Below are 24,562 nucleotides of genomic sequence, written 5' to 3'. Positions count from 1 at the left end.
CTTCTGTAGTGTCCCTTAGCCCCACAATTAAAACAAGTTACATCCTCTAACTTGACACCCTTGGTGCCAGGGGTGATGGGGGTGGCGCGGGCCACCATGAGGGGAGCTGGATTGGGTCTTCTGGGGGTCTGGGCAGATTCCAAACCTCTAGCAACTAGGAGTAACGTATCTAGAGGAACAACCTTATATTCAGGGCGTGCAGCAATGATTCCCTTGCGTATGGAATCTTTAACACCTTGGACAAACGCACCTGATAGCATTTGTGAATGAATTTTGTCAGTGAGATCAAATCCCAAATCTGTAAACATTTGATATAGTCTTGCATGAAACCTTTCCACTGATTCTCCTTTGTCTTGCACAACATCAGTAAGGCCAGCAGCTTGATCTGCAAGTTTATCCTTAGCCCAATCTCTTAATTGATTGCAAAAGGTTACTCCGGAGGGGTAATCAACATCACTTGTAAGCAGATCTGTACTGAGGTGGCGGGCCATGCTGGGCCAATATGCATCCCCTGCTTTAATAGCACAAATGCTCAGTAGGTCACGCCAGGCGGCGGAATAAGTCTTTTGTATCTGAACTATCCCTCGGTAAAAAGGCATAGGCTGCTTCTCTGGGTCAGGGAGAGATTTCATTAAAGCACTAGCTTGTGTGGGATTAAAAGCAACATATTTAGGAGGGGCCCGCTCTCCCCGACCCTTATGGCCGAAGGGATCTTCAATAGAACGGTGGGTCGAGACTCTTGCAGCCTCTAATGAATCCTGGGACAGCCTGTCATCCCTGTCATCCTCTTCCTCATCTAATTCTATGATCTGGGCCCTTCTGCGTGAGGGGATCACCGGAGGTGACAGGGCCGGGGGATGAGAGGGAGTCCCGGAGGCGGGAGTCGCCATTGGGTCATAATCATGGGATCGGTAATCACCGGGAAGCACCGGCATCAGGGGTGCTGAATGACTGGGGGCCGCCATATTGGAGGCGGGGAAGGAAGTTGCATTGGGGTTAAGGGAAGAAGTGGCGGCCATGTTGGATGTGGGCACATCCGGGGCAGACTGTACCGGACTGGGCAAGACCGGAACCTGGGGAGTGGCTTGGGGAAAGGGGTATGGATAATTAGGATAGGGCATGGACATGGGGTATGGGTAGGGGTATGGCCAAGCCATCTGGGTGGGGGCTGGGGCGGAACCTGGGGTGGGCAGGAAGGTTGGGTAGGGGTTAGCAAAGGGGGTGGGAACCTGGGTCGTGGTTGGGGCGGGCAAGGGAGAGGATGGAGAAGAATCAGTAGAGGCGGGTGAAGAGGGAGGAGCCGGAGTGGGATCAGCAAGATTAACAGTGGCAGGGGAGGAGGGGTTAGTGAATTGGGCAGATGCAGATGGGAGGGAAGGATTATCAACGGAGACAAAGTGTGGGGAAGGAATGGCAGATGAGATGTTAGCATTAGACATAGAGGGTGGTTTAGGGATGGATGAGGATGATGGGATTGGTAGGGAAGGAGAGGGGGAAAAGTAAGATCCATCAGAATTTAGGACCGGGCAAACGGGAGAGGTGACGGGATGGAGGTTGGGAGGATTGGGAGTGGGATACATAGTCAGCTGGCAATCTCCCATTGCTGACTGAACCTTGGGGAGAGACATCCCCATGGCGCCATTTTGGGGCGCTGGCTGAGGACAAGCCCCAGCGACACAATTATTATGGTACACAAACATTTTCACACCCTTGTGAATTATTTCTTCCTCAACCCAACCTTCTTGCTGAATAGCCTTCGCTACTCTGTACCATGCTTCAGCTGTTTTTAATAAATCATTATTTGCAAGCTTGCCTCTCTTCTCCATCAATAATCTACGCCAACTTTCTGGTTGCAATCTGCCACATGTCGGCACAGCAATTTTACATACTTTTGCAATCTTTTCAACACCTTTAACCATCTCCTCACCCTCTCTGTCATCAACTAAATCACATGCTAACCAGCCCTTACTGGGCTTACTTAAATCCTGCCCCATAATCCCTTTCCCCCTACACCAGCGTCCTAGATATAGGGAAAGACAAGGAAAATTGAACAGGAACGTCTACAATGCTCGACTGCCACCTGAGAATTGTGGGCCCTTCTCAAGTGCGCCTTCCCAAAACGTAGACTAGTCACTGAATCCGCCTACCTGGGGTGGTAGACACGGATTGGAGCGAGGTGAGAAGGGTGTGACCAATCACTTCTCTTTTAAGAGGAATGGGAGTGGATAGTATAATAGTACAGGAAGTGTAGAAAAGGTAAAAGGTAAGGAAAAAAAATCCTTAGAGACAGACACAGAAGTTTGAATGACTCCTAATTAAACAAACAAGACAACAATACAGTTGAAATACAGTGCATGCATCACAGTTCAAATGAAATCAACAGTAATCCCTTTCCTTTAATCATGTGCTTACTCCAAAGTCACCTCCCTCAATCTCGTAGTGTCCCCGCTCGGAGAATGACTTCATAAAGTCTCACTACCAGCGGCCAAGGATAACAGCTAACACCGGTCCGAAATCCTTATGCCTCCCTCGTTACAGTAGTCCACTAATAGTGGCCGCGCTACCCTCACCCTCGTAGTGGCCCTATAAAACCCACTTTATAAGTCTCACTACCACGTGATGCGGAAAACAAGCAATGCCTGCCTGAATCCCCCCAGGAAACTGAGTCCCCTGCCACAAGACTAAGTCTCCTACCACAATTAAATAATCAGGGAACCTTCAACTCAACTAGAGCCGAAGGGTCCGGGTCAGGAAGCCCCCAACTCAACTAGAGCTGGAGGGTCCGGGTCAGGAAGCCCCCAACTCAACTAGAGCTGGAGGGTCCGGGTCAGGAAGCCCCCAACTCAACTAGAGCTGGAGGGTCCGGGTCAGGATGCCCCCAACTCAACTAGAGCCGGAGGGTCCGAAAGCGCACAGTGAAGCTAGCTAGGCTATCAAAGTGACACAAAATTGGATCACAGAAAACTATGATTCTACACAGATCCCACAGTTCCACAAACTTCTTTTTCCATACAGCCACAGCCACGAGGCTCCTAAAAGAAGTAAACAGGCAAAGAAGACCCCCAGGAAACTTCCACAGGTCAACCCCCCTTTTTCCCTACAGCCACAAACACGTGGCTCCTAAAAGGAGTAAAACAGGCAACAGGACTCCAGGCAAATCCCCCGGGTCCACCCCCCTTTATCCCAAAAAGGGGAAACAGACAAACACAGGACCCTCAGGCAAACTACCACGGGTCCACCCCCCTTTATCCCAAAAAGGGGAAACAAATAAACATTCAGCCCGGGCAACCAAACTAGACACACCCAGGCAACAGATAGACTAAATGCAGGTAATAAATGGGTAATAAGACTCCGGGCAAGATATTACCTGTCTTTGATGTCCTCCCGGGAAGCAGTCACAGACACGTTGACGGGTCAATCAAAGGGGCCGGAACATACCGGTGGCTCTGCAGAAGTCTCTACCGTGTACCTGGAGGTGATCAATCTCCTTTCCTTCCCCCTGGATTCCTCCGTCCACCCTTGTCTTCCTTAGGACGGCTCACCGGCCAGACATAGCCCGGAGTCCCTGTTCGGGCGCCAAAGTTGTTATGGTACTTTTTCAGTAAACCAAAATGTTTAAAATGTCTATCTGTTCCTGTCCAAATTAAAAAGAATTGAATTGCGTATATACGCTGAAGTAATTCAGTCTGACACACGGAGTTCAGGTTAAAATAACTTCGAGGAAATTTATTGGCAAGTGAAGAATCAGAGGGCGCGCAGGCCCTTTTAAGAGACATTTTCGTCATCATTGATTATCAAGATATCAGTGAATTAACATCATTAATTGGATTAATTGTTAAGTGTCTGGATTAGTGTCCACCTATCAATATAATTAATTGGATCAAAAACTAAGTGGTTAGCTCCGTGTCCACCCACCAAGAGGTGGTATTATTTTAGACACGGGTGGGGACAAGGGGGTCTTGAGCGTCATTTTACTCGGTCGGTGATGTCAGATCTCGTGGTTAGGTGCAAGGTCTCTTATGAATAGAACATTTCATTACTACTGTGTTCTCATGGCCTTTAAATTATACTATGTTGCGAGTTAGGGGAAATTCAGCAGTTCCTGGGTTAGTCATATCTTTATGGAGAATACAGTCTTTGTCTATTGTGTTAGATGTGCTGAGAAATTCTGTCATGTAATGTAGTTTTCATATGGAGAAGTCAGGTTATGAGGACAAAATGGAGGATTTGTCACAGTATCAGGTTAAAATGGAGTTAGTGCAGTAATTCAATACAAGTACAATAAAGATTTTTTTAATAATTCTACATCAGTACTGGATCTATTCCTTTGAAGTTCGGGGATGGTACATAACCCGTAATATTTGCTTTTACCTGTATTGTACTATTGATTGCCTTAACCATAATCTGATGTCACTTGTTAGATTAACCATTCCTGATAGTAATGGACTTGATAGTGTCAATAATTCATTCCTAGATTTGTTTTAATTTTATGGAGTCCTTAATGATTACAAATATTTGTATGGTGTATACAAATCTCTACACATAATCCCAATTACTTTTGGTGCAATAGATGGCTTAGCGTGGTAGTTAATAAAGTTATATGTTAATTGATTTTGATATTTTCTAATCATGAAATTGATTATACTAAGTATACCCTTAGATCCTGGAGTTACTATAAATAAACCAATATTATTTAGCGTAAAAGACACAACAATTAGATTAAGCATTAAGATCAGCTATAACGCATGTTAACCATTTTTCACGAGAAGTTTCATGTTCTTTTAAATTTGCAGTAAAGATTTAGCAAATGGCATCATAATTTAGCTCAGACCCAGACAAACTTTGCAAACAAAGAGAAGAAATTGAAACTTGATTGCCAGGGAGACAGGATGACATTAACTTTATTTTTTCACACTTCATAAATACATGTATGTACGTAGTGGGGAATCGCGATGCAGCCTAGAACAAAATCTAACCCCATTAAACCCCCCAGTAACGACAGACCACTTAGTATGGATGAAACAGGCCACAGCATTTATTATCACAAACTAAATTACTGCATAACACATCCATAACTTTATTTATTAAATCTCTTATTTTCTGTAACCAAAACGTTAGACATAAATAAGCATAAATTAACATATATACATATATAACTCCACCCATAGTGTTATACAGTGACCCAACCGTCCTTGCCAATAAACATAGAGTGGTTCCTAATCACCACTCCCTCTCACCTCCCCCCTCGTCATAAAAATCATATATTTCCAATGCCTGCCATCAGCCGACCTTATCCACGCTCGATGGGCACGAGACCTCAGGCAACCTAAAGTTTAACCTTTAGAGCAGGGGAGGTTTGAGACCTTAAAAAACTTGTTCATCTCATTACATCTACTTAAACGTAACCTCAAACTCAATTGGCAAGGACATACCCCCGCTAGCTGTGACGAAATGTACTATAGGGTGGGCGGGAGGGAAGCTGTTTGCTGGCCCGAATCCCAAGTGGCACTGAGGTAAGACCTCCCCCACACTGTCTTACACAGAACATAATCCCACCCACAGACTCTTTCCCAACCAATGCTATGCATCTATCCCCACACTCCTACATGTGCCCTTGTCTGCTTAGCTGCGCTATCTCCCCAGGGCCTTATTTGTTACATCAGGGCTTGACAAATTTGCTTGGAATCTAGGGGCCAGCTAGAAAAGTTAGGAGCCAAAGAAATCAACGCTAAAAATACACTATAGTCACCAGAACCACTACAGCTTAATGTAGCTGTTATGTAGTCTATATATTGTCCCTGAACGCTTTTCAATGTAAACACTGACTTTCCATACAAAAAACATTGTTTACATTGCTGTCTGGCGACACCTCTAGCCACAGTCACTCGGACGGCCTCTAGAGGTGCTTCACAATGTGCAGCACCTACGTTAATGTTCCCTATAGGGATGCATTGATTTAATGCATCTCTATGAGAAGTTAATTTGGCGCAGTGGCATTTTGCCGTGTATACCCAATAGTCTCCCAATGCTTTCCTATGCACAAAGAAAAAACGCTGAGTTGTGATAAAGCAGAGCACTTTCTTAAAACCTTGTTTTGTGGTAACATGACTACCCAAATACCACTGATTAACCAAACTCTGTCAGACCCCTGTGTTTTAAACGGATTCTACAGTCACAGCAATGTTTTACATTGTAGAACTAAGGGGGACATGGACATTGCACCCAAACCACTTCAATGCTCTGAAGTGGTCATGGTGTCTATAGAGTCCATCTAAAGTACTACCACCATTGAAGGGTACATGGTACTTCTGATTGACAGCTAGTCTAATAAGCTCTCAGACGAATGAGTAGGACCACTGCAAATTTATACTATTTAACAGTAATACACCATATGTATTTGTTTTCTTCTCGTTTCATGCAGAACCAACTTGGGCTTATCTTTTGATTTCATTGTAAGATGTAGCTGCTCTAAGGTACATTTTAGTTTAGCTTAATAAGGTATTTTAGTTTACTTAGATAGGCATAGAGATAGCTAAAGATAGTTTGATTATGCATTGTGACATCATTGTGACATAATATTTGTGACATAATTGTGACATATTGTCACATCATCCTTGCTGAGCACAATTTAGTCAGTAGACACTGCTTGGACAGTAGACATTGCTTAGCTGCTGTGGTGTTCACGTAGCTAAAGATGGGAGATAGTAAAACTATTTACTCGAGTTTTCCATGTGTACGCTGTGATGTAAGTAAAAGACTTTTATTTTCTATATAAGGTTCCCGTTATACATATTATTAACTGAGAGTTTTATCATCTTAACCAAATCTCCAATGTTGTCAAGGATGGGTAGATAAAGAGAGTACAGATGTGACCCTTTATATAATTATTATAGGATGGGTAGATAAAGAGAGTACAGCTGTGACCCTTTATATAATTATTATAGGATGGGTAGATAAAGAGAGTACAGATGTGACCCTTTATATAATTATTATAGGATGGGTAGATACAGAGAGTACAGCTGTGACCCTTTATATAATTATTATAGGATGGGTAGATAAAGAGAGTACAGCTGTGACCCTTTATATAATTATTATAGGATGGGTAGATAAAGAGAGTACAGATGTGACCCTTTATATAATTATTATAGGATGGGTAGATAAAGAGAGTACAGCTGTGACCCTTTATATAATTATTATAGCATGGGTAGATAAAGAGAGTACAGCTGTGACCCTTTATATAATTATTATAGGATGGGTAGATACAGAGAGTACAGCTGTGACCCTTTATATAATTATTATAGGATGGGTAGATACAGAGAGTACAGCTGTGACCCTTTATATAATTATTATAGGATGGGTAGATAAAGAGAGTACAGCTGTGACCCTTTATATAATTATTATAGGATGGGTAGATACAGAGAGTACAGCTGTGACCCTTTATATAATTATTATAGGATGGGTAGATACAGAGAGTACAGCTGTGACCCTTTATATAATTATTATAGGATGGGTAGATAAAGAGAGTACAGCTGTGAAAATTTATATAATTATTATAGGATGGGTAGATAAAGAGAGTACAGCTGTGACCCTTTATATAATTATTATAGGATGGGTAGATAAAGAGAGTACAGCTGTAACCCTTAGTTTTTTTCAACCTGTCCACCAATTGCTGGTGTTATAAGCCCCGTTGCCCCACTCAGGAATGTCTCGGGGAAGCCATACTTTATCTGCCCGTACAATTACTTGTATGTAGTGTGGATGTACTATAGGGTACTGCTTTTAGGATGTTCCCTATTCAATAAATATATGTACAAAGCGCATTAATTGGTTATCTGTTAGTTGGGGATTTTTTAGTGTGTGTATATATATATATCAAAATAACGAGAGCACTCTGGAGACTTTGCGCAAAATTATATTGTAACGGATCCACTGGCACCCCAACTGGGTACCTCCGTTGAAAGATGCTCCTAGCGCTTCCAGAGGACGCCAAGCACTCCACCAGACACCATAAGCACCGCATGCTGCAGCTATCTCCCTTCAGAACGAAGCAGGAACAAGCTCTTACAAGAGCTCAGTGATTATAGCAAGGGAATATGCCTAGCATAGCAATCCCTTGTAGCAGATTCCCCCAATAAGAGACAGGACTCAAGTTGAGGGTAATAATAGAACTCTCTGGCTGCTAGCTTGCAGCCCTTTTTATTAGGTGCTCCCATGAAGGGGAGGGACACACACAGTAACGTACATTAACCAATCACACAATAGTTACATCCCACACATAGCTCTCCCCTCTACCTGTAAACTAATTATCTGTACACACAGGAAAATACAATTATTTATTATTAAATAATAAATTATTACAATTGGATCTGAGCACTCAACATATCCAAACAGCGCTCAGATTCCACAAACACAGTTCAAACGCCATGGGGTTTAAGTTTCGTATGGGCTGATGAGAGGGCCCATAATCCTGGGGCAGCCCAATAACCCACAGTATGCCCAAATACCGTGCATAAAGGGCCAAATCGCCCAGGGACCGTAGTCACAGGGTAAGAGGCGGGCAAGCAGCACCCTCCAAAACACAGTGGCGAAGTGGCTTTCGCTACATATCTTCCCATTCGGGGGTAGACTAACCAGGTACCTGACCTTCTGCCGGTCAGTACCTAGATTAGTCGGGCAGCCCACCCATAAAACAAAATTAGCATAGTAGCCCACCCACAAAACAAATTTAGCAGTGTAGCCCCCCCACAATAAGGAATTCACAGAATAGCTCCCCCACAATAATCATACTGGCCTGTAGGTCCCACGTTGTGGGGTGAAACTGTGGCACCCTCGGCCTTGCTGGGCAAATGGCTGTGAGTACTTGGGGGCCAGATGCCCGATGTGCTCTGCTCCGGGGTCAGAGCTGGGGTAGTCTCAGGGTAAGGAAAAAGGGAAGGACAGAGGCCAGCGGCGCTCTGCCCAGTTGCCAGCTCTTCCGCTGGGGCAGCCTGTAGAAAGTCAGGCTCAGGGGAAGGAAACAAGGGAGGACAGAGGCCAGCGGCGCTCTGCCCAGTTGCCAGCTCTTCTGCTGGGGGGTCAGGGAACAAAGGAGTTGACTGGGGACGAGAAATATCACTTACCTCCCCCTGGTACTCCGGCTGCTGCTGGGGGGGGAGGTCGATGCTCTCCACTTTCTGTAACTCCAGCTCTAGTTGGGGATCTGGGCCGGTTGCCCAGCATCCCTGTAGGGCCGGTGGAGAGTTCTCAGTCCCATCTCCACCTGCCTGCAAGGGGTCCTCCCAGGACCAGTCTATGAGGTCCTCTACCTCGGGTACCTCTGGTTGCTGTTGGGGAGGGAGACCGGTTGTCTCTTCCTCCAATAACACATTCTGCCGCTGGGGAGTGAGACCGACTGTCTCCCCTCCCTGTAAAACATACTGCCGCTGGGGATCTGGGCCGGGTGCCCAGCATCCCTGTAGGGCCGGTAGAGAGACCTCGGTCCCATCTCCACCGGCCACCTCGGTTTCTTCCTCGTCCCACTCTACCTGTGGCTGGAGTTTCTCCCAATGTGCCCACTGGCCTTCCCTCAACGCCCTGTGTTGTAGGTTCCGGGTCACCATGTCCCACACGAACCGCACGTATTTCTCCTCTGGATTGGGTCCGTAAAACTTCAGGTGCAACCCTACCATCGTGCCAAACTCTAGTACGGAGTAGCTATACGCCATGCTTGCTGTAGCCACTGCTGGTTCCATTATGTTGCTGAAGATAGGGACGCTGCACAACTCCACACGTTACCGGTGTCTCTGAGCTGCTTCTCCTCGCACTAGGACGCCATCCCACCGCTTGCCACCAATGTAACGGATCCACTGGCACCCCAACTGGGTACCTCCGTTGAAAGATGCTCCTAGCGCTTCCAGAGGACTCCAAGCACTCCACCAGACACCATAAGCACCGCAGGCTGCAGCTATCTCCCTTCAGAACGAAGCAGGAACAAGCTCTTACAAGAGCTCAGTGATTATAGCAAGGGAATATGCCTAGCATAGCAATCCCTTGTAGCAGATTCCCCCAATAAGAGACAGGACTCAAGTTGAGGGTAAAAATAGAACTCTCTGGCTGCTAGCTTGCAGCCCTTTTTATTAGGTGCTCCCATGAAGGGGAGGGACACACACAGTAACGTACATTAACCAATCAAACAATAGTTACATCCCACACATAGCTCCCCCCTCTACCTGTAAACTAATTATCTGTACACACAGGAAAATACAATTATCATAGGTAGGGAAAATACAGTTTTTACACAACATTCATAACTCCCAAAATATACATCACATTCGCATAAAAATACATATTCACAATCAATCCATTCGGGGGAACAACATACTCAAAAATCATACGAATTGGACCAGGGATTCAAAAGTTAGTACAAATGTGCATTTGACCTTCTGGAAGCATGGTTTCCAGCTCAAACTAGTTCCCCAGAATCCTCTATCCTGGAGACAATGGAGAAGCTGATTTAATTATATCCAGGGACAAACACAGCCTCCATTAAGCACATGTTACCAGCAACCACCAAAAGACATAAAAATACATAACTCCTGTTATACTAAACAGAACCCCCACATTCAACCCATCCCCAGATGGCTTGGATCTGAGCACTCAACATATCCAAACAGCGCTCAGATGCCACAAACACAGTTCAAACGCCATGGGGTTTAAGTTTCGTATGGGCTGATGAGAGGGCCCATAATCCTGGGGCAGCCCAATAACCCACAGTATGCCCAAATACCGTGCATAAAGGGCCAAATCGCCCAGGGACCGTAGTCACAGGGTAAGAGGCGGGCAAGCAGCACCCTCCAAAACACAGTGGCGAAGTGGCTTTCGCTACATATATTAAAGGAACAATATAGTCACCAGAGCCCGCTGTGATCCAGGAAGCGTCTCTAGTGGCTGACGGCCAGTTGTAGTCAAACACAGCAATGTTTACATTGCAGGACTAAGGGTGACAGGGGCATTGCAACCAAACCACTTCAATGCTCTGAAGTGGTCAGGGTGCCTATTGTGTCCATTTAAAGTGGTACCAACATTGAAGGGTACACAGTACTTCTGATTAACAGCTAGATTAATAAGCTCTCAAAAGAATGAGTAGTACCACTTAAAATTTATACTATTTAACAGTAATACACCATATGTATTGCAGAACGAACATGGGTATCTTACTAAGAAAAATGTAATGTGTAGCTGCTATAACGTACCTATATTAGTTTACGTTTAATAAGGTCTTTTAATTTATATTTGTACTTGATTGTCCACAAAATAAATTAGATAGGCATAGAGATAGCTTAAGATAGTTTGATTATGCATTGTGACATCATTGTGACATATTTGTGACATAATTGTGACATCATTGTCACATCATCCTTGCTGAGCACAATTTAGTCAGTAGACACTGCTTGGACAGTAGACATTGCTTAGCTTCTGTGGTGTTCACGTAGCTAAAGATGGGAGATAGTAAAACTATTTACTCAAGTTTTCCATGTGTACGCTGTGATGTAAGTAAAAGACTTTTATTTTCTATATAAGGTTCCCGTTATACATATTATTAACTGAGAGTTTTATCATCTTAACCAAATCTCCAATGTTGTCAAGGATGGGTAGATAAATAGAGTACAGATGTGACCATTTATATAATTATTATAGGATGGGTAAATAAAGAGTTTACAGATGTGACCCTTTATATAATTATTATAGGATGGGTAGATACAGAGAGTACAGCTGTGACCCTTTATATAATTATTATAGGATGGGTAGATAAGGAGAGTACAGCTGTGACCCTTTATATAATTATTATAGGATGGGTAGATAAGGAGAGTACAGATGTGACCATTTATAGAATTATTATAGGATGGGTAGATAAAGAGAGTACAGCTGTGACCCTTTATATAATTATTATAGGATGGATAGATAAAGAGAGTACAGCTGTGACCCTTTATATAATTATTATAGGATGGGTAGATAAAGAGAGTACAGCTGTGACCCTTTATATAATTATTATAGGATGGGTAGATACAGAGAGTACAGCTGTGACCCTTTATATAATTATTATAGCATGGGTAGATAAAGAGAGTACAGCTGTGACCCTTTATATAATTATTATAGGATGGGTAGATACAGAGAGTACAGCTGTGACCCTTTATATAATTATTATAGGATGGGTAGATACAGAGAGTACAGCTGTGACCCTTTATATAATTATTATAGGATGGGTAGATAAAGAGAGTACAGCTGTGACCCTTTATATAATTATTATAGGATGGGTAGATAAAGAGAGTACAGCTGTGACCCTTTATATAATTATTATAGGATGGGTAGATAAAGAGAGTACAGATGTGTCCCTTTATATAATTATTATAGGATGGGTAGATAAAGAGAGTACAGATGTGACCCTTTATATAATTATTATAGGATGGGTAGATAAGGAGAGTACAGCTGTGACCCTTTATATAATTATTATAGGATGGATAGATAAAGAGTACAGCTGTGACCCTTTATATAATTATGATAGGATGGGTAGATAAAGAGAGTACAGATGTGACCCTTTATATAATTATTATAGGATGGGTAGATAAGGAGAGTACAGCTGTGACCCTTTATATAATTATTATAGGATGGGTAGAGACCAGTCTGGAGACTTTGTGCAACCAAAATTATATGAAAGGAACACTCTAGTAACCAGAACCTCTACAGTTTAATGTAGCGGTTGTGGTGTCTATAGCTTGTCCCTGCAATGTTAGCACTGTAAACACTGCCTTTTCAGAGTAAAGGCAGTGTTTACATTGCTGGCTAAATACACCACGAGTGGGAGTCTCTCAGATGGCCACTAGAGGTGTTTTTCTGGGTCAATGCTTACAGTGTGCACACACTGCATGGAGACATTGAACGTTCCCCATAGAAATACACTGATTCAAGAGACAGACACAACGAGGGACAAAAGGTAAGTTTAAAACTTTTTAACTCTACTCTAAGAGGGACCAGGGACATAAATAGGTAGTCCAACAGCTACACACCACATACACAGTGTCAGGGTACCTGAAGTCTCTACCTCGGAGGAGGTTAGACTTTCAGACGGCCGTCCTCTCAGGGGGGCTGACGCACCCAATCCTCACAGCTCTCATAGCCGTTTACGCGCCGGCCGCGATAGCCCCGCCTCCTTTTATGACGCGGCACTCAGCGGCCGAAGTCATGACGGCAATCACGTCCCGACCTGTCAATCTAGTTCCGAACAACGAATCAGGGCTCGGCAGGGGCGGAGTCATCAATTAAAGAGCCAAGGTATAAAATAGGGATGTGTTTAATAGTTCATTGCCCTGTCGTGGTTCTAGCTTGTCTGGTCACTCAGTGCTCTTATTTCTGTTTGTCTTTTTGGTTCTGACTCGGCTTGTATTCTCGTTACTGCTTACCTCTCGTGTCCTTTGATCTCGGCTCGTCTCTCGCTTACCTGTTCTCTCGTTCCCTCGACCTCGGCTTGTCTCTGACCATTCTTTGCTTTCTCCTTACGTTAGTCCGGCCATTCTAAGGTCCGGTATACGTACCTAGCTCCTGTTTGTATTCTGCGTGTTGGATCTCTGTCCCGATCCTGACACACAGCACAGCAACACACACTATAAACACACTGTACACACAGCACAGCTACGCACACTACACACCCAGCACAGCAACACACACTGTACACACAGCACAGCTATGCGCACTGCACACACAGCACAGCAACACACACTGTACACACATCACAGCTACACACACGGCACAGCTATGCACTCTGCACACACAGCACACTTACGCACAATGTATACACACAGCACAGTTACGCGCACTGTATACACACAGCACAGTTAGGCACACTGTATACACACAGCACAGTTACGCACACTGTATACACACAGCACAGTTACGCACACTGTATACACACAGCACAGTTAGGCACACTGTATACACACAGCACAGTTAAGCACACTGTTTACACACAGCACAGTTAGGCACACTGTATACACACAGCACAGTTAGGCACACTGTATACACACAGCACAGTTACGCACACTGTATACACACAGCTCAGTTAGGCACACTGTATACACACAGCTCAGCTACACACACTATACACACACAGCCAGCGCTGACCGGCTAGCATTTATTTGTTTACCATAACGAGAAATTAAAAATAATGCAGTTAATGGGATGGCAATATAACAATATTAGCTTTTCTTTTGAGATTGTTGTATATATTGTGTCCGTTCTGAAAATGTGAAATATTTTGGTGGCAAAGAGGGCAATTTGTTCATATGTGAAGACCAACACTAGAGGAGAGGGGAAATTTAGAGGAGATTAAAGGACAATGAAAATTAAACTTGGCTCATATATACACTATGGGGGCGGGGTATGTGCATGGGATTAATTAATCTAAAAGTCCAATTTCTGTTCATCTTAATTATCCATCACATTTTTCGAATTACTTTTTCAGGATCAGAAACATCTTGGTGATGCTCATAAAAAGCTCCAAGACTGCAATAGAAAAACAGAAATTCTCCAACAAAAACCTTTGGATAAAGGTAAAGGTCCGGTGATGTCATATGTACTGTGTATTTTAAAGGAATATTAGCGTGTAACAATGATAAAGTAATTTCAGTTTTTGAGGTTTTTTACTCTGGTAGCTTTTTTGCTTTTTTGTCACATGGGATTTGTTTTGGGTCCCATCTGCTGCTAAATGTGGGAATATTAACGTGTAACAATCAGGGCCGTCTTTAACGTGGGGCAAAAGGGGCTGTCCCAGACCCATTTATTCCTGGGGGGCCCAAAGCAGCTGCCCCTTGAGCCTGCAACATTACAATTAAGGGCCTGCTGGGAGAGACCCCTATCTTTTTGTTTCACCGCAGGCTGCGGCCGGGCCCCTGTCACAGTAATCCCCCGCGGCTGGGCCCCTCTTCCTGTCTTTCTGTGTTTCCCCACGGCCTACGGCCGGGCCCCTGTGTCTTTGATCCGCCATGGCTGAAAAAATCTGATTCGTTAGTAGATCTTTTATGATTGGTGCTTTCAGACAATCAGAATACAGATAGAATTCAAAGCATGCTCAGTGACCAATAAAATCCACAGGAGAGAATAAACCCATGGCAGCCCCCCGCAATGCAACAATATATGGAGAGACATAAACTTTGTCTATTGGGAATTCAAAGTTAATTGTAAAACTAATATCATTTTTACAGTTTAATTATTCTGGAATATGAAATTTACTTTACATTCTTGACAGTTCACACTTTAGTAATGAAACTACCATGTTGATTTCCTTTTACATAAGTAAAGCTTACTATTATTATAACCAAACATTTTATTTTTTTCTCTTAGCAACACCTGCAATAAGTCCATTGGAGCAGCGCATTGAGGAGTTGAGCCACCGTTTCGTGATTGAGCGTGCCGTGGCTGAAGGAGCCAAATGCGCCGTCAAGGCATTACATCCCGGGAAAGAACTTGTTCAGGTTAGTTACAAAGTGTACTCGTTTACCCATTTCATCCCCAGAGTGAATAATGCGCTTTGAATATCTGCCATAGGGATGGAAATTACAGTTTAATGTCATTAACCAAGTATCCATTGTTACTAACTTTATAACATCTCTTCTGAGACTTTAATTTTTTTAATTATTATTTTTTGCCCTTGCTGCACCATTTGTTCTGTATTTTATTTTGTCTATTAATGTTTTACTTTAAAATTACTTTGTGTTTTAAGCCCATTAGTTTTATTAAAAGCTAATAACAGCGCTACGGAATTTGTTGGCGCTATATAAATAATAAAATAATAATAATAATAATAATAACAGGTTGTATGTTCTACATATGCTTTGTCATTCTAAATGCATTCTAAAGGCATGCAAAGCATCAAAGGAGTTGTAGTTCAACAACATCCGGGGATCTACCTGTTGGGCAGCCCTGTTATACATTGATCTGCCTTTATATCCACAACGATCTAAGGCACTAACTGGTCTTTTGTTTTCCGTTCAGCATTTAAGTTGTTTAGATGAATTCAAACTTGAATTACAAATTGAGTCAAACCTAGACACACTTTTTCCAGATTAGCTATTTTAATTTCAGTTCTGAGGTTCAGATTTCAATTTGCTACAATCCAAACGTTGGTGATTAATCCTGCAGAGTTTTATTGTATTGAGAACTATGTAGACTTATAAACTGTTTATGAATGAAATGAAAGTATAACACACACTGTTAGGAATTGTGCGTGTCACCTTGGAAATCAGCTAAAGTTGGACACCACCTCCCAGATGTTTTTACCAGCAGATGCAGGAATTGTTTTATTGAACTTTTTTTTGCTTATTTTGTTACATTTTAATTCTTCCATCTCTTTTAACAGGCTCAAGCAGCACTACACGAGTCAAATGAAAAGCTGGACCTCCTCAAATATGCCTTGGAGGAACGAGTGAAAGAACTTCCTCGTGGCCATCCCAGGAAGTGTATTACCACCGAGGAGCTGTCCCTTGACTCTGTGCAGAGCCAATTTGGAACAAGGCCCCAGCCCACTGCACTAACAGGTACGTTCTTATCAATCAGTGGCAGAATTAATGTAGAGAGGGCCCTGGTCCAGGAATTTGTTTGGGCACCCTATTGTAAAGATGGACAAAAAGTAGATCCCCATCTGTAATACAACTCCCGCACTGTTTTGCCAGCTGGGGATCTACCATTTGCACATCCTTGAAGGGTTGTATTTAGCACTAAACAGTGTTTGTGTGTTTGAATGTAAGTATGTTTTTGTATGCAGTGTGTGAGTATGTTTGCACGGGTGTGGTGTTGGCATTTGAATATAATTGTGCACATGTGTGTAGTGTTGGTTTTTGATGCAGAGGTGTGTTTATGTATAATGTTGGTGTTTTAATACAGAGTCGTGTTTGAATGCTGTGTTGATGTGTGAATGTGCGTAGAGGACTAACTGAAGATACCACATTTTTGTCTGTTTGTAAAGTGGGTTTTAGTTATTTTACATTCTGATAGAGACGTAAAGGCTGCCTAATTGTTGTTCTGACCAAATCGTGGGCTACTTAGAACAACGACGAAGTTTCCTTTAACAAAGAAATGGTATGTTTCTATTAGCAGGCTAGTTTGGAACGATGATAGAATGTTGGGGGCATCCATAAGGGAACCCAATATTGTATTATTGTAGGAAATGCACTGGGCATACATTGGTGAGAAAAGAATGAATATCATCTTGTGATGACGTTAAGTGAAACTCTAATAGCCATTCTTGCTATTTATATTTATTCTATTGTTTGACAGGCACCCTGGAATTGCGACTCAAGGGCTGTCTAGATATTCTGGAGAATGTACCTAGCAGACTAAAGGACCTGTCACATGTTATCCCTGGCAGGAGTCCGCGTCGAGGAAGATTCTCATTTATGAACAAAATAAGAAGAAACAACCGTGTCGGCATTATAAGAGTGCAAGAGACTGGAAACTTTTTAAGTACAGTGGTTTTTCTCTTATATTTCCCATTATGTGTATAGTGATATTCAAAAAACAGTGCTCAATAGCTGGGGTTTCAAGCCTTCGCCCTCCAACAGTTGTTGAATTACATTTTCCGTTCTGAATACAAATATTAGTATCTGATAGGATTCCCTCTCCTTCACAAAGACCCTGCAAATTAACCACAATTCTGAAAATGTTGCCAAGGAAATCAGTTTCCTAATTCACATTTCTAGATATTCACCCACAATTGCTTTTTTTTCGGCCAATTATTTTACATATTCTAAATAGAGTGACTCTAAACATCAACAGTGAAGGAAGCAGTACGGTTCTTTCTCCTGGGAATCGTATGTGTCATCTTTATATCCTCCTCTACAAATCAAGATAAAAGTTGCCTTTTGAATTGTCCTGCTGGTATATGGGAAGAATACTGGCTCACAATGCCACTTATTGTCTTAGCTAATCAACAGACGATACCCGGGCTCCTTTCCACATTGTTCGTTTCCATTGTTTCTTTGGCTCTTTGACTTTACCAGTCCAAGACGTAACCACCACTCGCAACCTTACTTTGATTATTATCACCTGGACTTTCTTGGTTGTGATTCTTTGTTCATGCAATAATTTCTTTTTCTCATCTCCTTACTGTTTCACATAATTTTCAATTGTATTAATCCTTTTCAAAACATATATCTAACATTAACATTGTGGTATATTACATTGAATTATTATGTATGCCGGTAAGCTCTTAATAAATTCAAGTCCCGTTCAATGTATACTGCACTAAAACCTGTCGAATCAGAACCTCAGACTGCTAAATCTGCTTTAAACTCGCTAATGGTCAAAATAAGCGTCACCCAGTTTTCCTGGGCTTTTAAACTCCATAATCTAATTACCTAGTTAAAGTGAAACCCCCTAAATTAATCTATTGTAATAAAAACTATATGAAAAAACAAAAAACTCCTTACCTACATGGTTTGAAAGAGGGATGGTGACTTTTCTTCAAAAATAAATACTAAGTAGGTAAAAGGAATAGAATATATATTTTTTTGTAAAGGCTTGTAAAGGCTGCAGACAGGTGATCTGCAGGTTTTGCAAGCTGTTTTTCGATATACACCCAATGAAAGATGCATAACTAAATGCTTGCATTTATTAATTCGGGTATATCTACATCTACACGATTTATCTTTTTAGTGTTTGGAAGTGGCATGCCCCTTTAAGGATCTAGCAGTAATGACAATTACACACATCCTGTTTAAGCATCAGATATTTTCATTGCATATCATCAAAGGAGTACTAAGATTCTCAATTTACGCATATTATTCCTCAAGCCATCTGTTTGTCGGAAGGAAATTAGATAATGGGCCATGCGTCAAATATAATTTTAAACAAACTGTACTCTATCATTGCTTTTGGGTGTGTTCCCAGATAAGGTAATGTTTTAGTACCTAACTTTTTTCAGTCCTATTTACCAAACAACCTTTAATTTCCCTTCTTTCAAAATTTGCCATATTTGGACTAATACTGACTCTGTTGTGCCATAATAAGACATTCTTAACATTACTATCCACAGAAATTGAAAAACTATAAGATTATAGACAGCCCTTATGCGCTACAATGAGCTTATTTAAAATTAAACTCTCTTACCTGTTCCCTATAATTTGCTACACACACTATCTTAGTGAAACAATTCTGGGGACAAATCTGGGGATAATATATACCCACACTCAACTTAGTCACCCAAAGGAAAATCAAACTACTCTAGAATGTATATCTTGATGCTGGACCAAGGTGATTGTGAAAGACTCACTCATCATACAAACTCCACTATCTAAATTTTCTCCCAATCAAAAAAGACAGAGGAAGAACACAATTTGCAACATATTTTAAGTTAGTAAGTTATTTCAGACCATGTAACTACAAATTTGTCTAGTTTTGTTTTTAACGGAAAAGAATATAATAGACTTCCCAAATTAAAACATACTCCTAGATCAGGGATAGGCAACCTCCATCACTCCAGATGTTGTGGACTACATCCCCCATAATGCTCTTACACCCATAATGCTGGTAAAGCATCATGGGAGGTGCAGTCCAAAACATCTGGAGTGCCGAAGGTTGCCTATGTCTGTCCTAGATCTTTGGTTAAAGATAACAGAGGCAACTTTATACTGTCATCTGTGTTTTGACCATTGCCGAGTGTTGATTCCATTTTCAGTTAGAAATATTATTTATGATAAAATACTCGTAGCCTTTTAAGCTAAGTTCATGAGATTTCCTTACAGGTGAAGTCTGTGCTCAGTTGAAGATTGACCACATTTTAAAGGGTTCTACAAGTTGGAAAACTGTGTCTAATCCATCCTGGGATGAAACTTTTAAACTGGATTTGAATAAGGTACGGATGGGACATTTTTTTGTTTCAGAACGTTTTGCTCGTAGGAAAAGTAAAGTAAAAATAGCAGTAAAAAAAAGGAACAAAATTATGTTTTTGTTTTGTTGATAGTTTTCTAGTTATGTTGATGTCTGTATCATTTTGTTTTGGTTAGTATCAATATTATATTATTATTCCTAATTTAAAATTAAAATTTGCGAGTCCTCTAAAAGGTTCTCCTAGCTAGTCTGATTTGAACTCTTATTTCTAAAACTTTTAGGACCTTAATGTTACAGTTGATACGTATTTGTTTTCTTTTTCTTCCTCGAGAAATTGTTAGGAGATGTTCGATAACATTAATGATATATTGCATATTTTAGTTATTTGGTGGAAAACCTTGTCACCAGGGCTTTTTGTTAAAGGTATTCCGTCAAGCATTATGAATCAGTGTTGTTTAATTGGATATTTTCCAGCACACATGCATGCTGATTCTAATTTTTCATACATCCTGTGTTTTCTTGATGTTCTGTACACCTGACCTTGCATGAACTGAGATCAATCTCTCAAAGCAAGTAAATCCTGCCATGTCAAGTCCACATATATGCCCGATGGATGGTAGTATGGATAGTGATGGAAGAAAAATTTAACATTTTAAAGAACTTTACACTTATACATCTGCAGCCAATACATTTACAGCCTCTATGTATTGCTGATTTTTTTTTTTATGTGAAAATGGTAAATGTGGTTAAACCATGTAAAAATAGTTGCTTATGGTGAGAAAAATACATTCCTAAAGAAAAGGGTTTGTCGAAGAAAACTTTTTTTTCTATTATTTTTTTTAAAAATGATTACTTGTATAATTTCTACATAGTCTCGAGAACTAGAATTATCATTGTACTGGCATGACCGGAGATCACTGTGTGCCACCAAGACTCTGAGGTTAGAAGAATTTCTGGTCAACCAGAAACAGGAACTGTGCCTACAGCTGGAGCCACAGGGCATCCTTTTCATTGAGGTGAGGAGTAGAGAACTAGTCTAGGAACGTCATCAATTTATATTTATTACTTGTTTTAATTTGTGTCTGTTTATATGTTGGTGTGGCACAATGAGGATACTATGATTTACTTCCAGCAGTTAACTCTTTCGGTTTGTTTTGGAATAGGTGGAATTTTCATTTCCTTTACCCCAGAAAAGGACCAAACTTCAGAAGCTTAAGAAATTGTTCTCCATAAAAAAAGGTAATTCTATTATTAACATGTCTCGCAAAAAATATTATTATTTGGTTACTCAAAAGAGGTGAACCCCTGTACCCAGTGCTAGTTCCCTGCATCATGGAAAACGTCAAACTAGTCATCCAGTGTGAATTGACTTGTATTCCCTAACCTGTGTGGGATATCACAAGTTTAATTTTTAATCAGATTGATGTATGTGCGACCAGTCCAACACCTATAGTGCATTATTAAACTTTGTGTATCATATACAATACTAATTTTATGTTCTTTGCTACCTTTATAGGAAATACCATCCATCCAGCTGCAGAAAATATTGCAGTAATTGACTCTCTTCTGTTGTCTGTAGAGGACACTGAGAGTGTGAAGCCATCAATACCCCTTCCATTGGCAGTAGCGGACACTGACAGCTTGGAGCTTTCACCACCAGCTGTCACTTCCTTTACAGAAGAGATCATTAAACCATCTCCAGAGGAAGATACAATAATTGATCCTCTTCCATTGGCGGTAGCGGACACTGACAGCTTGGAACTATCACCACCAGCTGTTACTTCCTTTACAGAAGAGATCACTAAACCATCTCCAGAGGAAGATAAAATTATTGATCCTCTTCCATTGGCAGTAGCGGACACTTACAGCTTGGAGCTACCACCACCAGCTGTACCTTCCTTTACAGAAGAGATCATTAAACCATCTCCAGAGGAAGATAAAATTATTGATCCTCTTCCATTGTCAGTAGCGGACACTTACAGCTTGGAGCTACCACCACCAGCTGTCACTTCCTTTACAGAAGACATCATCCAACCATCTCCAGAGGAAGATAATATTATTAATTCTCTTTCATTGTCAGTAGTGGACACTAACAGCTTGGAGCTATCACTACCAGCTGTTACTTCCTTTACAGAAGACATCATCCAACCATCTCTAGAGGAAGTTGTAATTATTGATAATGCTCCACTGCCAGTAGCGGACCCAGAGAGTGTGGAGCAATCACCTAGAGCTGACGCTGCCATTATAGAAGAGGCTATTGAACCACTTCCAGAGGACAATGATGCTCTTTCATTGACAAAAGAGGACTCAAAAAACCAAGAGCCATCATCACCAACTAGGTATTCACATATTCATTCTTCTCATCAATGCCGTTAGGCGGTAAACCTGCTACACATTTTCCATAAGCTCCTTATTTGCTCCTCTTTTCCACTCCCTCTCATTTCATTTATGTAATAAGCATGTCTTATATTAAAGGGATTATGCTGGTACAGTCTGACTGACACACAATGATGCGTGTCTCTGGACCAATGGTATGATAATGTATACTGTGTCTTATAAAAACATTTAGTTTTGGGGTTTTGTTTTTCATGGAGGAGAGGTGTATGCATAATTTCAAATATTTTCTTTTTTAAACTTGTTCTTTTTCTTTGCAGTATTGTGCAAATAGCTGACCTGACCCTTCAGGATTTTGATTGTCTCTCTGTGCTGGGCCAAGGAAGATTTGGAAAGGTGGGTTTATAGTTACATAGGAAAGGTGTAAAAACAAATGCTATTTATCAAAATACCTTTTTTTTATTTTCCATTTCAGGTCCTGCTTGCCAAGTACAAGTATACAAAGTCCGCATTTGCATTAAAAGCTTTGAAGAAAAAAGACATCATTGCAGATCATGCTGTCCATAGGTCAGTAAATGGAGTGTAATTAAAATTCTACTTTGATTATTTTTTTTGGGGGGGGGGGATTGTGGTCCTGTTTGTCATTTTTTTTTGTTACTAAGCAAAGAATCGTCTTTAAAAAAAAAAAAAAAAGATTCAATTAAATATTATGATTTCAAGGCTTGCAGATGAGAAGTACATCATGCAGATCGTAAGCAGCATACGACACCCTTTCCTTGTTAATCTCTTCGCAAGTTTCCAGACTCCAGATTATGTCTGCTTTGTGATGGAGTATGCTGCTGGTGGAGACCTTCTAGCAAATATTAAGAAAAACAACTTTTGCCCATTTTCAGAAAACAAAGCTATGTAAGTATAAATAGTTTCTGGATTATGACTACATATATCTGAGCTATACATATTAGAAAGTAACAGGACCCGTTGTCTGATTCACAGTCAGTGGGTATAACAAGGATAATTTATAAAAGTGACAATATTTTATTGAAAAATACCCTTTTTGTAAAATAAAAAGAAAAAGAAAGGAAACCCCCTTCAACCATAAGGCAACTCAGCAAGCTTAAGTGCTTTAGTGGAGTGTCCCATTAAGGTTAATACCAAATCCATGAAGTCTACACAGATTACGATTGAAGATGACTGTTAAGACCTGGAATACAAGACAATGCAGGAAACATGTCTGGGCATAGAGTTACGCAGGATGGGTAGAATCAAGCCATTCATTGCTGCAAAAACTCATTTTCCTTCCCTAGAATAAAAATGACATATTCACTTTTCCACAGGTTCTATGTTGCATGCTGTGTGCTGGGCCTAGAATTCTTGCACAAAGCCAATATTGCTCACAGGTAAGTGTTCAGGAAAAACTAAAGATGGTAGGTGCTGTTGTATTGTCTTATTTCCTGTAATTTAATTTGGCATTTGTGGTTTGTTTCATTATTTATTATTATAATATTAAATAATTATGTCGTATATTAGTTTAGTCCTTACATCTAACCTTTTAACAAGTCTAAATAATAAAACTCCAAGTTCCCTTTAGTGATACGTAGAATTAATAAAAAACTATTTTTCTGCTTTTTAATCTAGAGATATCAAACTGGAAAATATTGTTATCGACAAGCACGGATATGCCAAAATCACAGACTTCGGTCTTTGCAAAGAAGGTAAATATTATTGTATAATTAGTAAAAGTCATTTCTCACAAAGTTACAGATATGAACTTTATTTACAGACAAATAACATCCAACTGCATACTGAATTAAAAGTATATATGAAACAACAAACATGCATATATTTATAGAATTCTGAAACAAGATGCCATTGTGCAAATTCAAATCCAATTGGAAGTCCAGGCGATTCTGGAACAACAAGCAGATTAGATGCTGGAACACAATAGAGATTAGCAGATATTTGTACAAAGTTACAGAGAGAAGATGTAGCTGCAATGCACCAACTCCTTGCAGCCATATCCTAATGTAAGGAAACCAAGTTTAGACAAACCGCGTTCGGTAGTTTCCTCCCGAAAGGTCAGAGTCTAAGGTAGTGCGAGCTTGCTTCGATAGTTACAGGAACCGAAATCCATACGGAATAAAACAGCTGCATAAGATAATTCCCTTGTTACAGCATACGAATTCCAAATAACAGTCAGAGTCCAGGTTCAGGATACAAGTAGAACTAACTTTTATTCACACACATGGCTTTTTATGCAGGTCCCCATGCAAGGGGACATCCCACAGGGAGGAGTAACATTTATCCAATCCCGAACAGTAAAAATATAAAACACACCCAATACAAACAGGCAGTTCCCTCCCCTAGTCCTGGAGAT

General features: G+C 41.0%; 1 protein-coding gene across 1 annotated transcript in view; it reads left to right on the top strand.

The window, feature by feature from the left end:
* LOC134585546 (serine/threonine-protein kinase N2-like) overlaps nt 1-24,562 on the top strand; it is a 72,277-nt gene that overhangs the window by 38,305 nt on the left and 9,410 nt on the right. Inside the window, exons 2-14 of the mRNA XM_063440981.1 lie at nt 14,495-14,582; nt 15,373-15,503; nt 16,388-16,565; nt 17,305-17,448; nt 19,776-19,879; nt 20,727-20,870; nt 21,018-21,093; nt 21,371-22,193; nt 22,449-22,584; nt 22,664-22,755; nt 22,909-23,094; nt 23,523-23,585; nt 23,824-23,900. Coding sequence (XP_063297051.1) covers nt 14,495-14,582; nt 15,373-15,503; nt 16,388-16,565; nt 17,305-17,448; nt 19,776-19,879; nt 20,727-20,870; nt 21,018-21,093; nt 21,371-22,193; nt 22,449-22,584; nt 22,664-22,755; nt 22,909-23,094; nt 23,523-23,585; nt 23,824-23,900 — 2,242 coding nt within the window. The remainder of the gene's footprint in view (nt 1-14,494; nt 14,583-15,372; nt 15,504-16,387; nt 16,566-17,304; nt 17,449-19,775; nt 19,880-20,726; nt 20,871-21,017; nt 21,094-21,370; nt 22,194-22,448; nt 22,585-22,663; nt 22,756-22,908; nt 23,095-23,522; nt 23,586-23,823; nt 23,901-24,562) is intronic.

Source organism: Pelobates fuscus, chromosome 1, assembly GCF_036172605.1.
Source record: "Pelobates fuscus isolate aPelFus1 chromosome 1, aPelFus1.pri, whole genome shotgun sequence".
Taxonomy (NCBI): Eukaryota; Metazoa; Chordata; class Amphibia; order Anura; family Pelobatidae; genus Pelobates; species Pelobates fuscus.
Note: the sequence above shows the minus strand (reverse complement) of the source record. Positions and strands in the feature narration are given on the sequence as shown.